General features: G+C 34.8%; 1 protein-coding gene across 7 annotated transcripts in view; it reads right to left on the bottom strand.

Moving 5' to 3' along the window:
* LOC149791320 (uncharacterized) overlaps window positions 1–15,997 on the bottom strand; it is a 163,660-nt gene that overhangs the window by 32,301 nt on the left and 115,362 nt on the right. For all 7 annotated transcript variants that reach the window (XM_089969849.1, XM_089969848.1, XM_089969852.1 and 4 more), the window contains one exon: window positions 5,555–5,702. In XM_089969849.1, coding sequence (XP_089825975.1) covers window positions 5,555–5,702 — 148 coding nt within the window. The remainder of the gene's footprint in view (window positions 1–5,554; window positions 5,703–15,997) is intronic.

Below are 15,997 nucleotides of genomic sequence, written 5' to 3'. Positions count from 1 at the left end.
AATCTGATTAAAAACTTCAAAACGTACACTGTAATTTATGTTAGGAACACATATTAGGGTCAGACAAATGGGCAAAGAAACTTCCACTGAAGAAAAAAAAAGTTTACTTGGGAGAATTTAAAACAAAATTGGAGAGCAAATGAAGAAGATATTTCATTTGTAAATGTACATTAAATGTCAGTAAAAACATGTATAGCTACATTGTTTAAGTTTTGTCCCTGAATGTAGACTGTAACGATATTTATAAACTCAATATGTTAGAGTTTATTTTTGACCATGAGTTTAGATTCTATTTTAAGATAAAGAGCTCTAAATAGGCTGGTTGATTTGATAATGACCTGAAAAGCTTGTGTACAGTTTAAAGTAATTATCTGATTGGATGCTTCAAATACTGCCACACATGTCACACATGGATGAATTGCGACACAGAGATGTGATAGATTCGCGGAGACTTCTATAAGGAGAATGAAGTGAACTGTTATTAATTTCAAGTTCCTAGTCATTTTACTATTTTGTTAATTTCCAGTTTGTAGAAGAATTAATGATATGTTTAGATTTAGTTTGAAAGATATTTTTTTAAAACTATTTCTGGGAGCAACACAGTGAACATATTACTGTTTGGAATAAAAACAAGTTTGAGATTATTGTAAAAATTTGTGAAAGACATTTTGGACAATACAATTGCGATCCATCAAGACTATATCACATTCAAGGCTATTGTTACATTAGCAGATCGAACACCTTATATTCATTTCGAACACTCTATCCGTTAGGACTTGTGACATAATGTTTAGGGTTTATTTTGGACTTAACTCACAGTACTGTAGTTACACTTAAATGTTCATTTTATAACTTTGGGAATTAAAAATTATGTTATGTTTCATAAAACTTGATGGTTGATTCTTTCTGCTACTTAGTTTAAGACTACTGAGTGGTAACAGTGAAAAATAAATATAATTTTATGTTCTATAACAAGATTTTCTTCCAGGTTTTGAAAAGACTTAGGCAAAACATTATATAACTTCAAATTTACTTCACAAACCTATTCCTAAAAATGCAGAAAAACATTGGTGACCAAACATCATCTGCACATAATCAGTGTGTATCAATTTTGCAAGCATGCCAGGAAAGTTATGTATTTAGTTATTTATTGGTTTGAAACCATGTTACATAATATGTGGAATAAAATATATAGTAGACTGATGTTGGCTGCTGAACATCAACCTGCAGATTATACATACAACTCTGAGATAAAACAGTTAAGTTCAGTAGTAATCTACTCAGATTATCTCCACTTTACCAAGTCACCTTGCCGCATAAAGACAAACCATTCCAAATGGAAAGATCATGTAATTCGCCAAAGATAGTTAAAACGTTTTACAGCATAGCTTCATATTTAATGAACAATAACATGGTTTCTGTATATGAATCTGTTACATACAGTCCTAAGACTCTGTTCAGAGACATGCCAACCCCAATTGATGTCAAACTGGAATATCAGAATTCCAGATCTGCAAATAAGAATATGAATACTTCCAATTATTAACCAACAGTTAGTATTTAAGCATTAAACCTCCCCAGCTCAATGTGCTTTGTCACCTTAAATGTGAGTCTATGAGCATTGTTCCCGTAGTCTGATTTGCTGAGTTATGGCACATCAACATGAGCATGTTGTTTAGTACTGAGGTAACTTGGGTAAATGCCTTGAGCATGGACACACAATGTCCTGCAGCAACTTGGCCTGACAATAATAACACGTATAGAATACTTAACCATCCATGCATTTTTGCAAAAGACTGTCTGCTATTCTCATAATATCAGTTACTGAAATAGCTCAACTTCTGGGTGATGCACTTTAATTAACCTGGACAGAATTCCTTCTCTTTATTATAATCTGTTGAGTAGGTGGGGTCTCCAATACTTTTGACTACATGTTTGAATTCAATGCCCACCAGAATTTATATTGGCAAACCAGAATATCGAGAAATTCATGTAGTATTAAAACAGAACATAACAGTCAGCCTCATAGGATCAGTTACACTACTTAAGTGCATGTGATGAGTTTCCACTAAATATTGTACAGCATCAATCCAAAAACAATTCATTTGCATTTTTCCATAAAAATGAAGTAACCTATAATAATGATAATGTATTATTGCTACAGGCTTATTTTATTTTTGTCAATTTTCATAAGCAAAAGTGATGCAACTCAGTTTCAAGTCAGTACGGCTGGAAAATGGAATATATATAAACAATTAATTTTTAATTACTAAAACATCTTCCAACACTTGTGTTCAGTGGTACATAGCATTTAAATGCAAAACTGCTAATACTATATATATATATATATATATATATATATATAATTATATGCCATGTAGAGTTGCAACACATGAGTTACAGATAAAACTACACATTTGTAGATCACCAGTAAGCATTTAAGGTAGGAACTGCAGATTGTTAAACTTGTTGCAACAGCATAAATGCAATGGATTCTAAGCAAGTGACAATATCTACATCCTATGGAGTACTGAATAGGTGTGCTAGCTGTCAAAAAGCTGGCTGAAACTTCAGAAGTGTAAAAATGCTGCCAAGGCAATGCTCGAAAACTGGCCAAGTGGCAGATTTACTTATGAATGCCGCATGAAATCTCTGACTGCAGTTTCATGTTCAATCCCCAAATTAGGAACCAGCTGACCTCTTGTTTTTGCCACACAACAAAGGTGGGTGGTACAAGTACAGATATGTGCTGACTGTGATTGATGTCACCAAGCATTACAAGGAAGCCCAGCACATGACCACAAACTAGCCCTCCAAGTTACTATAGCATCGGCATTTATATTCAAGTGCAGCCCTTAACATGGTCAAACTGCTGCTGTTTTTCCTCTGGCTGGCAGTTGTCGATGCAATGTGTGCAACTCTGTGAGAAGCACAACCGGCATGTGATATGGGACAAGCAACTTTTGCCATGCACAGAGCGTTGTGAAACGGTTCAATCATACCGTGTACATCCAACAGAGCATGCTTTCAGCAAAGTGTGTTTTCGAAGTTTAGCCTTGGATAGGTTTGGAAGGCTTCCTGAGGTTGAGGCAGCCCTAATTGATGAGGTAACGCAGTTGACAGGCAGTGAAGGACCTATTACTGTCATTCATGCTATGTCTGTATGGGCTACTCCATCAACATCGGAGTACCTACTGGCTTGTCTGAAAACGTACATAGTGACCTCACATATAATGGAGCATAACTATATGTACCAGCAGTGCTCAAAGGGGGCAACAACACATCATCCACATTGCGTGGTCTTTCTGGGTGTTCACTCTGCTAAATTTTACATCCTAGGCCAGCAATCTGTATTTTATCTTTTTGTCACTGGTGTTCCACACAGAAGATTTTGTTCCGAGAAACTACAGATTGAGCCTGAAGTTTCAAAGTAAGCAACCAAATGGTGTTCTTACCGAAACAAGAGTGAGCTGACATACTCCTCCACCAAGGCGACTTTCTCATGTTCGGTGTGGCAGTGGTTATATGCACATTAAGATTTTGTCTGGAGTTATCAATTTTGTTTTGTCCAGTCTACTTCTTTTGCTTTGTGGTAGACATATCATATGGTGCTTGCTTTACATTTTGACCTCCTGATAATGAAAGACCTTCGATTGGTAAAAGCATATAGGTATGATTCGTTGCCACAGGTTGTGCTTTTAGGTGTCTTTTGAAATACCCATGGCCTTTTTGATATGTTTTGGTATCTCCTTTTTCACCTCTATGGGCATTCTAGTGTGATTATTATTACTCCCAGTACAATCCAAATCCTATGCTTTCATGGATAGCAGTTGGGTACTTGGCATCTGTGTGGGCAATCTGAATGCTCTAGATTTTTGGTGGAGCCCGAGAAATTTTTGAGACTGGTGTTCCTTTGCATTCTTCCATCATACTGCCATTGATGCCACAGAATACTCGTGTTTTCTCAAAGACAGAATTCTTCGTGAGCACAAGTAAGTCTTTTTCAAACACATTCTTTGGCCTGATTCCTCTAACCTGTGCTTACTGTACAGCTCCATCAAGATATTTGTGACCTGCATGTTAAGTTTGATGCAGAACTGCAGGATTCGGTATTGGGCAAGGTATCACTCCATTCTTCCACCAGCTGTGGACTAGTTTAGTGCAGTTAAATTTACACCCTCCCCAGTTAATTCACTAAGCTGTGCTAATATTTACTAAGTCAACTCTATGTGATACACATTGTGTATGGAACCAATAGGCAGTCATCATGAGCGCCATGGAGTTCCTAGAGATAATTAAGGTCTACTTTAAAATTTTAGTCATTTTGCGAATCTGGTGGTACTGATTCAAGCATGTACAGAGTTTGGCTAACAAATTTAAAGTCACCAGATGGAAGACTACTGCATAGCTCACAGAGGTTGTTGGTGTATAGGCAGACCTTTCACTATTATATCTCGTATATATTAGGCTGTCTTTTAAAAGAGACAAAATGTACATGTTCACGATGTGTTATGCATTTTTAACCATGCTTCATTAAACAAAATTCATGCACTGAGTGGTGCATGGTTGTCTTGTGCAGGACAACGCTTTAAGGCCAGAGGGTACCCTTGTGGGTGAGAATTATTTCAAACAACCCTGTTTCACATTGAATCAGATATCTTAGGTTTATCATTCTATACACATCCAAAATGTCTACAGACCAATTTATTTGAAATTTAATAATTTTACTATTTGTGATTAAACAAAAACAATTTCTTGTTAAACTGAATTGGTATTGGTGTACAACAATTAAAGTTGCTTTCTCTTCAGCGAATATCCTTTTTCCAGTCATCAACTGATATGGTGGACACCAAATGATAGCATAAAAATGCTGTTCCACCTTCTTTTCTCTTAACAGACACAATTTACTTAGAGTTTTGCCCCTATTTACAAAAATCTAGGATAGTTGTCATTTCTTTCTCTACTCAATAAAATCTTCCCTAAAGGAATCCACAGTGTGTCGATAAAGAAACTGTATGTTGCATAAGTCGATGAATTGCTATTTTGTACAATGAAAAGTAATTATTTGTGAAATCATGTTTTGAAATCAGATTTTTAAAATTTGACTTTGAAGGATTGAAAGGTTGCTTCAATTAGGAAAAAAAGACAACAGAAATAATTGCATCTTTTCATAGTCAGTTGTTCGTTACTCAACAATACAAAATTGGAAGATGGGAATTATTTCTGTATTTTTCTTCCATTTGTCACTTTTCTCGGAATGAACATACACAAAATGGAAGCACTTTATATCTTATCATCCTTAACAATTTAATTTGTAAAGATGGAAGCTGAACTGTCAAGCATTACACTGAAATTTTATGTTCACTCAAGCCTTTAAGTTGTTTCATTCACCTATCCCCCTGACATATGTTATTTGGGACTGGGTCAATATATGCACATACCTTCTAAGTTTAGAAAGTAAGATTTTCTGCAAAGTGAAGTAAGCAGTGTGCCAGAATAATTTAAAGCATTGTTTGCAAAAGTGTTGTCAGCTGTTAATAATACTGCAACTCACCTGATGTCTTAGGTAGGCTATTCAAATTAAATTTTCCTTGCCGGATATTGTACTGTATCTCTAAGTCATCATTCCCAAATGGATGTATTCCCTGGGTTAGCACATAGCACATCATACAACCAGCTGAGAAGATATCTACAGCGTTAGTCTGAAATGACGAGAATAGTAACTGAGCGTTGTGTCTGCAATTTAGCAAGGAGTCTTTTGTAGTTATAATCTTCACAAAAATATATCCTTACATCCACCAGCCAGTCCATGGGAATATATATTATTAAACTAATGAATGAAGATACCCCGATCATCTGTAATTATCCAAAAAAGACGTATTGTCCTCACTACCATTACAGCTTTGAGTTTATCATTAACTCAGGTAATAAGAGCCCCCTTGAATTTGCATACATTTAGTTGGTTATGAAACATTCAAATGTCTACGTACCAAACTGATTCTATCAACTTTGAACACAGTCTACTACTAAAGCTTCTAGTGCATTAAAAAAGTTAGCCAACTGAGACCATACCTCATATTAATATATGGAAATGTCACTGCTTACTGAACTCAGGTTGACCTCCTTAAAGAAAAACAATGTGCCTTGAAAAGAATCATGTCAGAAATGAAATTTCAGCCATTCAATATTAGTTTATTTCTTGATCTTAGCTAGTGAGTGTGGAAACCTTTCTAATATTCTTATGCAAAAGTATTTGTAAAATTGGCTGCAGTAGTGACCATATGGGATGTAATATCAGCATATTGTAAAATTGTTGATCATCAATTAAGATGAAATAACTGCTTGTTTTCAAGATGGCCACTTTAGCACCCATATTTGCTGCCCAATCAGTACCATATTCATTAGGACCCATCCACACATCACTAGATGACCTCTGTTGAAACATCCATGTCAATATCACTGTCAATTCATGATGAGTGGGGATATATACTTAAGAGGGTCGATATGGCTGCAACATTAGACATAATTTTCAGTTTCAAATAACTACACTATATAAGAAGTCATTTAATGCAAATACCATGTTCATATACTATCCATTCACAAAAAGGCTACAGTAAGATAAATGAGTGCATAGAGTTTGATGTTAACTCACTTTAAACCTCTCAGCCACACGAGGTCCGAAAAGAATAACAAGGTGCAAATACACTTGGTTCACAGATATTTGCAACAAATTCAAGGGTGGACATTTAATGTTTAGGTATGGTTCAATATTTTACCCTTAAAGATACAAATTTCCTGCCACCATGTAGCTTGAGACAATCTGGTTCTATTCTGCTGAAAAAGACCTTGTTATATCTAGTTGTATTAATTGAAAATAATTAACTATCTTCAGTTAATTTATAAAATAAATCTTGATTTGAAAGAAAATTTAAGGTGACCTCTTTCCTCACAGCCAAGATAAATATTTGGTCCCCTAGCAGTCAGTTATGGTTCTCCATACTTTTATAACTCTGTGGTCATAAACCAAGTAAAAGAAAGAATCAAAATCAACAAGCTTTTTAAAACTTAACAAATAATATAAATATTGATGCTATAACTAAAAATGTGATAGGAACCAATAGTATTTTGAAGTGAATCCAAAATAACCTGATGAAGTTCTAAGAAAATTCAAAAGACTGAAATGAAAATTCCATATGAATTTCAAGACTGGAAATGTACTGGTCTGCCTAAAATCGTGACATTGTCAAGATGACATTGTCCTGAACTTCTTTAAATAATTTGCAGCAGTTCCAGGATAATATTATAGTACAAATAAGGAGCACTTTCTATTTCCACATAACAGCCCAAACATACATTTTTTCCTCTCAATTAATATTTAATTACAACACATAACAAGCATGAAGATTTAAACCAGGAACACATGAAATAAGAATTACTCCAAAATAGGAATGAATCTGGCTGCTCATATCTCCAGTCATATACAACTTCCATTAGGATTATATTTCACAATATACCCCATGTGATGGATCTTACTACTCAATTTATCTCGATATTGCCTGTTCATGTGACAAAGCCTAACCAATGGAAGGTCCGGTTTTCAGAGGAAACTTACAACTGGAGTAGTTTTCCTTGATATAACAGTGGCATATATAAACGACCTTATTTAAAGAGGATAACACAATTAGCTACAAACTAATCTATCTTGAGGCCCTCATACAAAGGAATTTATTTGTTTTATCTGCATCTCTGAAGCCACTGGATATATTGGGTTTGGAAGAAGGAAATAGAGTGGGCTTTTTAATCTCAACTGGAATACTATTCCAGAGCAGAGTTCCAGAGTATTGTAAACTTTTTTAAATAACTCCTTATTTGGTTTGGGAATTTTATACCGTTTGGTAGACATGGATCGCAGGTGGGGAGTATTAACAGGTAGCCTATACTGGAATAGTGATTGTAAATATTCAGGAGCACTATTATGGGATATCCTGTACATTAATTTGGCTTTTCTCAAACAGATTAGGTAATATTTTTAACTTCCCAGCTAAATTTTCCTTGCTTTCTTTTTTGAAGACATGCCAGCTTTGCTATGTTTTATCATTTGAATTATCCCATACTGTATTACAGTAGTCTAAATAGGGTTGTATATAACTGTTATAAAATAGTTTTCTGTGCCTTTCATCGAGAAAATGTCTTATCCTACAGAGAAGCCTTAAACTTGAATTTACTTTTTTACTGATATGTTCAGTCCATGATAGGTTATTATCTACCAGAACACCAAGTAGTCTATCATGACAGACCATTTGCCAATTTGTATCTTTCCATGTCAGACATAATTCATCACTATCAAGATTTGTCCTTTTTTGCCATGTTGAGGTAAGTAATATTTTAGTTTTACCAGTATTTACCACCATGCCATTGCATGTGCACCAGTCTTCCAGTTTGTTTAGGGCGTTCTGAAAAGAAATTTCAAGTTCATGCTTTGTGTTTTGGATGTCTGAAAATGTTGTGTCATCTGCATAGAGATCTGTAGATGATATTGAGTCTCTTAGTAAAAGTGGTAGGTCATTAATAAATAAAATGAATAGTAATGGACCTAGAATTGAGCCTTGTGGTACTCCATATCTAACTGTTCCAGGTTCAGACAGAACTTTATTTATGTAAACATGCTGTGTTCTCTCACTTAAGTAGGAAGTAAACCATCTAACTGTTTTGATCATAGTGGTATATTTTCAGTTTCTTCCAAAGGATTTCTTGATCCACCATGTCAAAAGCTTTCCTGAAATGTACAAATAAGGATCCTATTATTCAACCTTGGTCAAGTGCTTGAATCCATTTATCAGTTAGGTAGACCAAGGCAGTCTCACATGAGTGTTTCTGTCTAAAGCCTGATTGATTAGGGTGTAAAAGCAAGTGGTTGGTTAAATATGACATGAATGAGTCATGGATATGTTTTTCAATCAATTTTGACACGGTTGGTAGTATTGAGATTGGCTGGTAGTTATCAACATCATTCTTAGAACCAGATTTGTGAATGGGAGTTACTTTGCAGTTCCATATTTTGGGGACAGATGAGGTTGCAATAATTAAATTAATTATGAATGTTATGCTATATAAAAAAGCAGAGGCAGAAGATTTAATGAGTCGTGGACCAATCTGATCAAGTCCTGTAGCTTTTTTGGTATCAAGTTCACTGAGACATATTTTAACAAAGTTTTCTGATACTGGTGGGATAGAGAAACATATCTCATTTGGGATTTTGCTGCAGCTGCATAATTTTTTCAGTTCATTAAAGTTGACTGGTTCTTTTAACTTTGTGGCAATGTTGGTAAAAAGAATCATTGAAAACATTTGCAATGTCAGTCTCATCAGTTACTATGGTGTCATTTACCAGAAGTAAGTGAATTTTATTTGTCTGATCTTTGTGTGTTCCTCCGGTGAGTTCAATGAAGACTTTCCAAATGGAGTTTGCGTTGCTCTTTTTGTTTTTCAAGCAATGATTGATAATTAGATTTTTTTAAGCTTCTTTTTTTAATCATACTTGTTTATTTTATTTCTCCATACTTTATATTGTGCATGGTTTCCAATAGCCTTGAATTGGTCTCGTGTTTTCATCGCATCTGGGATTTCAGTAGTAAGCCAATTAGGTTGAACTTCAGTTTTTACTTGATGTACTTTCAGTGGTGCATGCTTAGAGACTACATCCATGAATAAGTCAGTCCACACTCTCATGGCTTCATCTATGTCATCCAAATTTTGGATCACATTCCATGGAACTTTATTTAGGTCATTGAAAAATTGTTCTTCATTAAAATTTCGTGTGTATTTTTCTTATTTTTCTTACTTTTAACCTTTCTGGTCACTAAGACATGGTCAGGTTTTCAGGGTTGTTTTTGAAAATTTCTAAAGTATTACCACGCTGAATAGTTGAGACTATCAAAGTGTTCCTTCACGACAGGTGCTTCAGAGTGCACATCTGAGAGAGCTGTAGCCCGTGGAGGCATCTGACTAATTGACTCCCACAAGGGTCTGTTCTTTCACCAAGTTAGTTCAATGCCTATATCAATGACTTACCTGTAACACAATCACGCAAGTTTATTTATGCAGATGACACTACTCACGGGACCCAAAGTCGTTCATTTACTGAGCTTGAGGTATTGAACAAGGACCCAGAGGAAAAGACAGACTTCTTCAAGAAATGGCGTCTACAGCCAAGTGCAACAAAGACAGTCTCCAGCATTTTCCACCTTAAATGTGAATCGTGAGCTTGGCATCCTGCTCAATGGGCAGCAAATAGAGCATGACTGGACACCAACATATCTTGGTCACTAGAAAACTACTGAAAAACTTAGCACTCGAAACATCTTACTCTGCAAATTGGCTGGCTCAACCTGGGGTACTAGTGCTCAAACACTACAGACATAAGCACTGTTATTTGACAGCCAAGTACTGCACTCTTGTCTGGGCTCGATCATCGCACACCAAGTTAATTCATGTCTAGTTCAACACTACGCTCTACTCCTTTACCATGGCTGCCGGCACTCAGCAACATTCCTCATCCACATCTGCGTAACCAGGAAGCAGCCACAAATGTGTTGTCTGAGATCTATGCCAGTGAGAAACTTCCACTGTACACGGACATCACTTCACGTCCAGCAAACTGCTTGACTTTGAGACATCCAATCTGGTTAGGTTCATTGCCCGAGGATATGTCAGCTATTTCAGCATGGAGTGTCAAGTGGTCTTCAACATATGTAAACCTCCCCTCATAGCTGAGCTATCTGTCTGGCCTCCTAGCTTCAACCTTCCATGGCAACTGTGGACCACGCTGAACCGTTTTCAGACAGCACTGTCATTGTACAGCCAACCTTGTCCGATATGGCCAGGCCATCGACTAGTCATGTTGCTATGGAGTTCTACAGACCATGTCACACATTGTGAAGAACTGTCCACCGACAAAGTTCCCCAATGGACTGCAGGCTCTGTACCTTGCTGATGATGACACTGTTAAATGGCTGACCACCCACTTCACATGATAAATAAATAAATAAATACCGATGGGAAGTTAATAAATTCTTCTAGAACCATCAGCCAATGAGTAAATAACTGAACGTTTCATTAAATCTTTTTGCGATTATTATTAGTAATGTCAACATGGTAATTCTACAGTCTTAAAAGACTCATTTCGTGGAGGCACAATCTAGCTAAAGATACTCTGTACAAATTACAGCCATGAATAAAAATTACAAATATTTGAGAACATCATGTGCCAGAATTTATAAACAATACAGATACACATAACAGTACAAACAACTATTGTAAGAGATGTATAATATTTGTCTTTTACTTGTATATTTTGACTTAACATTTTTTTAAATATTAAAACTGGTTTTCTCAAGGTTGATGTAAAAGATGCTTGATTGCTATGGAAGCTATAGGAAACATTAACTAAACCTGTCACAATGAACATTTCTTCAAAGTATGATACATAAAATTAAGTAGTTTAGAAGAAAATGTTGTAGCTGTGTAGTGTAGGCAGCAGCTACACTGGAGAATTGGCTGGTGGAGCAAAAAAACAAATGTCAAGGCTACATATTTCTTTAATGGTTTCTTTTCCCTGTACCAATTCAAATTCAAAAGCTCCCTCTAACCATTTCTGCCTCTGCATATATATATCAGCCTAGCAGACTTCACAGTAGACATCCTGATATCATATTTTTATAACTGGCTTGATTGATTCTGGTACACAGATCTGTGTTTCCTACATTAAACTAAACATTTGTTATCTCACTAATGAGTTTTTGTCTGGAAGTTGATTTGAAAACATATAAATGATTATAATATATCTGATCAGACTCACACTCACTTTCAACCTCTTTCTCAAAATATAAATGTTAAATAAATGCAGTTTATGTTTAACGGTTGGCAAAGATTGTCAGAGTTCAAGTATAAATTATCTATTTCTTTAAAATCTATGTACAAGGTACCACTGCTAATTAGAGAAACTTAATCTACTATCTTGCCTCAAATATCATCAACATTTTCATAATCTAAAACTAATTGTAAGTCCTGTAAATAATCATTTAATTAATTTGCATAAACACAAATGTCTGTTCTCACTTACATAGGCCACAGAGCTAGACCTGTTAAACCAAATGATTAATGTCCATAAGGCCATGGGGTGAGTGTGCTGTAATAATTCTGCTTGTATTGTTTTGGACTGCAAAAGCAGAACATTTCCTGAAATGTGGATTCTATTCAACATGACCATGTACAAGACTAGAAAATTGGAAAACATTGATATCATATAAAAAGTCCCTACTACAAAGGCATGAAAATTACATTTCTCACTGATGCCAAGATACACACAATTATTGGAAAATTATGTGAGTATTAATATTTCCACCAATTATTTGATTAAACCATTACAAGTGTAATTTTTTTGGGGAGATAATATATTATAGGGAGTTTTACTGGTTGATATGCAAGTTGTCAAAAATAGAACTTGCTTAAAATACTCCACGAGTTTATAGCCAAATATAAACATTTCTTTGCACGTCAAAGTATATTTTTGATCTAATTCTTATGGGAGCTAAAATTATATCACTTATAAGTTCATGCAGAACAGATAATAAAGTAATGATGCTTTATACTGTACATTGCAGCCTCACTTTCCATAAAGCTCCATTAGGTGTTGTTTCCAACATTTGCGACATATTGAAATTAATGGAAAATTGTTAAATGAAAGAAATACTGAGACAAACATGATATTTGCACGATCTTCCATTATTAAGCATATATCTGCAGGCATAACAAACATTGATGACACTTGTGGATAAGATGCACATCGATTGATGCTTAAGCATGTAGAAATACCATCACAAAATTTACAACTATGCTCAGAAGATAATCCCAAAATAATGGCATATGATAAAATGTGATTTAAGTAACATGAGTACCACACAGCACATTATCTGCCAATTGCATTCCCATTTCTCTACCAAATACCTTGATCTTTGAGCTACAAATGCGCCAACTTTACAAAAAAATGTGAAGCAAGATGAAATGTCATCAAAATATATGGAATAATTAAATTACAATTACAGCCAAGATAAGGAAGCTGAACACTCGATTCCCTTTTTATTACCTTAACTATAGGGGTAGAGAATCGGACTATGAATACATAATACACTATCACGTCCAGATAACTGTAAGCAGGAATTGCATGAAAATAGCTTCGCTCGTTCAAATTATATACCTGTACATGGCCAGAGTATCTTGACCATGAGAAATAACATAGATGCTTAAGCATGTAGAAATACCCTCTCAAAGTTTACAACTATGCTAGAAGATAACCCCAAAATAATGGCATATGACAAAATGTGATTTAAGAAACAAGATTACCACACAGCACATAGAATATTACACCCAGCATAATGTCTTATATCAGTATACAGACAATCTTTCTAACATTTGTGAAAGAATTGAATACTTTAACCTTTAAGATAATAGATACAAGAAAAAATTGTATATGATGTATATAAGCATATTCAGTTTCATCTCTCTAAAAATCGTCTTTAAATTCAAGTATTAACAAAAAAACATGTATGTTAAATGTGAACATTACTTTGTGATAAACTTATGAAAATTACAAAATCTAAAGGTGCAAAATTTCATAGTGTTGGACAATAAGTAAACGGTGTTAAATTACAGCCAACTCATCATTATAGGCATCCATGAGATAATTGTGGCATTAGCTTTGCAGATAGGATCTTGATAGTAGCACAGGTCACATTATCCAAAATATTATATTGTCATTACTTAAACAGCTTCTGAAAATAATACAGAGCTTTCAAATTTGACCATAACAGTTTATCATGTCATGAGACCTGCATGAATATAAATATTTTGTATATCACAATTTTTTGAGAATTGATTAACTAGAGGCAAGACACAAAATGAGACATTATTGATTTTTGATCAAGAGCTTGACAAAAATACGATCTGTACATTTAGATGTCATGATATAAGTTTAAATAAAAACAACTTCACTGTCTTTAGACTTACAGTCCTAATATAAGAAGTGAGCCAGCTTCACACATGACTTTGACCGTGCAGTTTTCACACTTGATGACTGTTTGTGCCACCATCAAACTCAGTCTAATCTAAAGTGTGATACAGTAAATAACACCAGAAGTAGGTAATTCTATTGGCAAATTTTTCAATACTGTACATGTAAATTCTCTTTTTATATCATGTTAGTACACACACATACACACACATATTTATTTTCTTGAAACCAAAGGGGACAACTGCAACAGGCCAAGACATAGCGATCCTGATTAGGGAAAGAACCGTGGATTTATTCTAAAAGGTAGAAAGGAGGAATTGCACAGTGGACTCAAAGCATTACTCCACCCAAGGCTCTAATATTAGGCATCATGTACCTAATGCTGCTCATCAATTTGCCATATGTCATTTTATAAGCGGTTTTCATCAGTATTTTGAACCATTAATTCCTTGCCATTTTGACAGCCTCATGATTCTTTTCGAATAAGGACATTTCCAGTTTTGAAATTTATATGGAATTTTTCATTCTTTTGGGCTTTTTCTCTGGATTATTTATTATTCACTTTACAATACTGTAAGTTCCCATCACATTTTCATTTATAACATTGATAATTAAATCGTTTTTTTTTACGTTTTCCAAACATTATTGATTTTTCTTCCTTCTGTATTTTAGTATATGACCATTTGCGTGATTTACTTTGGCACGGTATTTTTCTTCTACTTATCTTTACAGAATTGCTTTTTCCCGCTTCATGCTTTTCATGAGTGCCTGTAAAGTAGCTCTGAATTCATTGCAAATTATTAATTCTGATATCGTTTGTGAAATTCTGTTTATAAAATCATGTTCATCATGTTGAAGGTATGAACTATTAGAATTTCTACAGCTAGTTCTCTCAGACTTATTGATGGAACTGATCCCTGTCACTGCCATGGTTTGATGTGAAAGTAACCACCTGCTTAGTTGCAATAAGAATGTCATGTCTGCCTGTAGCTCCAGCCTTAATCAGTTAGATTCTCATGTAAATCTTGTCAGTAAAATTGGGTTTGAGGTGTTTGTACACAAGGTTTCTCAGTCCCACGTAAAGACATAGTGAGACAACTCAAACAGGTTTTGATAAATAGCCCTCTTTCCAGTTTCATCACTATGTCAAAATTTGGGATGGTCTAACTTTGTGCACCAGACCACAGATACAAACATACCAGCTACCCTCTCAGACAATGTTGGCTAGGGTTGATGGATGATTGAGACTTAAAACCAGTCAAGCAAAAATTCTGTATAAACCTTCGTAGTGGCGAGCAGTGTGCATGAACCAAAATAAAATCACAATTGTACTATTGAAAATAATTTATCAACTCATAAAAGCCTAAAGAAAGTTAATAGATCTTCGAATCGGTATCAAAGGATATAAAATATGTTTTCTTTGAAACATTTAACACACTTTGAAACATAAAATCACTGGCACACTTAGGGAACCACCACTTTATTTTCAGAAGTGGAGATGGGATGGAAATCATTGTCTTTCAGTCAGAATAATTTTTAATTTTACCTCACAATAATTTATCTATTTAACTATTACAATGTCTTATTTTTGTCGGAGCACAAAGAATGTTTTTAAACTATCTGGAGGCGACAAATGTTTTGAAAAAGGAATAAGAAACTAAGCACAGCAGCTGCCCACTTGAAGCATAACTGAAATTTTTGGTTTTTTATTCATGTCAAATATATTAGCTAAAAAGATCATAAGGCACAGAGTCACAACCTTACACACTTTGAATTAAATAAATATACCAAGTGTGTCTTAAAATTCTAGTGGATAGTGAGATACAGTTTTAACCAAGAGCTGTCTTGTATGCTCACAATAGTTCAAAAAAGGTGGGAGTAAAGCTGATGCAAGTGCCATTCATATTTTCACTCACCAATGACTGGAAG

This window comes from Sinohyriopsis cumingii, chromosome 9, assembly GCF_028554795.1.
Source record: "Sinohyriopsis cumingii isolate HCF-2022 chromosome 9, ASM2855479v2, whole genome shotgun sequence".
Classification (NCBI taxonomy): domain Eukaryota; kingdom Metazoa; phylum Mollusca; class Bivalvia; order Unionida; family Unionidae; genus Sinohyriopsis; species Sinohyriopsis cumingii.
This window is presented reverse-complemented; position numbering and strand designations above follow the sequence as displayed.